The sequence below is a fragment of the Lolium perenne genome, chromosome 3, assembly GCF_019359855.2.
Source record: "Lolium perenne isolate Kyuss_39 chromosome 3, Kyuss_2.0, whole genome shotgun sequence".
NCBI lineage: Eukaryota > Viridiplantae > Streptophyta > Magnoliopsida > Poales > Poaceae > Lolium > Lolium perenne.
Genome location: NC_067246.2, coordinates 307510214 through 307512305, shown reverse-complemented (window position 1 = coordinate 307512305; position 2092 = coordinate 307510214). Strand labels below are relative to the sequence as shown.

At 41.9% G+C, this 2092-nt stretch overlaps 1 protein-coding gene across 1 annotated transcript; it reads right to left on the bottom strand.

The window, feature by feature from the left end:
• Positions 1-369: 369 nt before the first annotated feature.
• LOC127340242 (probable histone acetyltransferase HAC-like 1) lies at positions 370-1660 on the bottom strand. The gene is made up of 4 exons (XM_051366015.2): positions 1518-1660; positions 1178-1283; positions 808-1057; positions 370-596 (listed from the first exon to the last, which is right to left on the bottom strand). The coding sequence occupies exons 1-4, from the start codon at positions 1658-1660 to the stop codon at positions 370-372; spliced, it is 726 nt and encodes a 241-aa protein (XP_051221975.2).
• Positions 1661-2092: the final 432 nt, after the last annotated feature.

The following is a 2092-nucleotide window of genomic DNA, read 5'->3' as shown; positions in this document are numbered from 1 at the left end:
GGGTTAGCCTTGAAAATAACCAAATCTTCAAACCTGTGACCTGAACAAATCTGTATTCTGGAGTTTGCAGACAACATCATATACCCTAAGAAACAGAAAAAATATATATCAAATATTTCATCGCACACGGAGTTCACAATACCAGGCACGGGCTTTGACATGCCAAAGGAAAAGGCAACAACAGTCTTGAGATATCTGTATTCTTAACCAGCTACAGGTACTTATTTTTAACGACGTCTCAAGTGCCATGGAAACATGGTTCTCAAATTTTTGGGAAAAAACTAAATGGTAACGATAACCTTGTGAAGACTAATTCAGATACAATCCCAAAATGCTGGTGGGGAGAAAGTTCAGATTGGCGCAGCGGCTCTAGTTTGTCGCCGGGAGGTAGAGCCGGTGGAAACCGCGCAGGGTCAGCTTCTTCCGGCAGGTAGGGCACTTTCTCTGAGCCTGGATAGAGGCCTTGATGCAGTTCTCGCAGAAGATGTGGCCGCATATGGTGGACGACGCATCCACCAGCTCGTTCATGCAGACTGGGCAGCTGAACTTTAGTTCCGTTGGGACCTCCTTCGCCTCCATCACCTTAGGATGTTTTCCTGGAAAGAAGGGAGCACAAGCAACTTAGTAAATGGGAAACATGGTCTATTATACAAACTAGAAAAAGAAAACAAATATACATGTGCGGATCATATATAAATCTGTAAGAACCAATAGTATATGGAGCATAATTTTGAAGTGCAATAGCTGAATATTTGAAAGCGCCTAAGGATATGGTATGAGCAGCATTTTTTGTTAAATTATGTGCACTCTGTGGAAGCACCATGCCTGTTAGAGATGAAGAAGCAAGTCCCATCTTATATGTCACATCAGAATACATCATAGGATTTCCACTTTCGCCCTTGATACTACCAGGTGCCCAAAAATCTGTTCCTTTTGCAGGGAAAGTTTGGATATTCCTTGACAGTTCTTGATTTTGTGGGTTCTGGACACTCAAGAGCTGGATAGCAAGCTGCAATTCTGGCTCAAACAGTCGCTCCACCATATTGTAGTACTCCCTCTGCCCAAAAAACATAAATACCAGTAACTAAAATGGTGAAACAGTATATATTTTTTTGCTTGGAGATTAACTTGATTGTTTGAAAATCGAATCACAAAAGGAAAAAAAAAAGAGCAACACCTTGCATCCATGAACTTTAAACAATATTTCCTCGAGCTGTGTCGCAAGGTCTGGCAGCATCCCTTGCAAGTTAGCCAAGTATTTCTTACTCTCTATATGCTCGGATCTGTGATTTTCAAGAACAAGGTATCAGATCAAAATCTGCGGCAGAGGACAAGAACGGGGAAGGTTCAATTACATCACAAAAGTTTCATAATTTCTGCGCAAAGGCCTCGTATACAACACTACTGTTTCAGGTATGCAATCAAAACCCTTAGCCATTAAATTAGTTAGTGAATAAACTACATAGTATACATTCTAGTCATCCCAATCGGAGCGAATAAAAGTAATGAATGCTTACATCCTGTCTCGGTTAATGCTGCGCCTCATCGCCAACACGGTATCCACCCCCATGGTGAGGCCTACCGCATCCAGCATCTGTTGCTGTTCTGGTGGTGGCGGCACATCAGACCCGCCAATGGCGCTGGAGCTCACCTGATTCATCTGCGCCGCCAAGTGATGCCAAACGCATATCGCACAGATACTATATAGCCAGATGATGGAAACGATAATTAAGGACATTAATAATTGTCTACTCTTTCATATTTTCTACAATTACGTTCGGCCAAAAGAGTGTGATAGAATTAATTCCAGCCAGAGAAATCTTTCGAAATTTCTGCACGTGACAAACGTTTCAATATTGCGTGTTTGTAACCGTAACTTTGACCGGTCAATCATTTTCTTACAAAGTCAAAACTCAAGCCTACCAAGGTCTCATGGCTCAACATGCTAAAGAACTTCATATTGTAAGCAAACAGATGTGGTGTGCTTGTTCAAGCATGTACCACGGGTATGTCGTTTGTCCTCTCAAACCAAAACTATGTTAAATAGCTGATGATACAAAAGAGCAAGGAAACGAGAGAGATGTCTCGTTGG

Coding starts and splice junctions, on each gene's coding strand:
- LOC127340242 (XM_051366015.2), bottom strand. CDS start 1,660: ATGAATCAGGTGAGCTCCAGCGCCATTGGCGGGTCTGATGTGCCGCCA. Junction 1,058..1,177: donor TTAAAGTTCATGGATGCAAG/GTGTTGCTCTTT, acceptor TTTTTTGGGCAG/AGGGAGTACTACAATATGGT. Junction 597..807: donor AGGCATGGTGCTTCCACAGA/GTGCACATAATT, acceptor CCTTCTTTCCAG/GAAAACATCCTAAGGTGATG.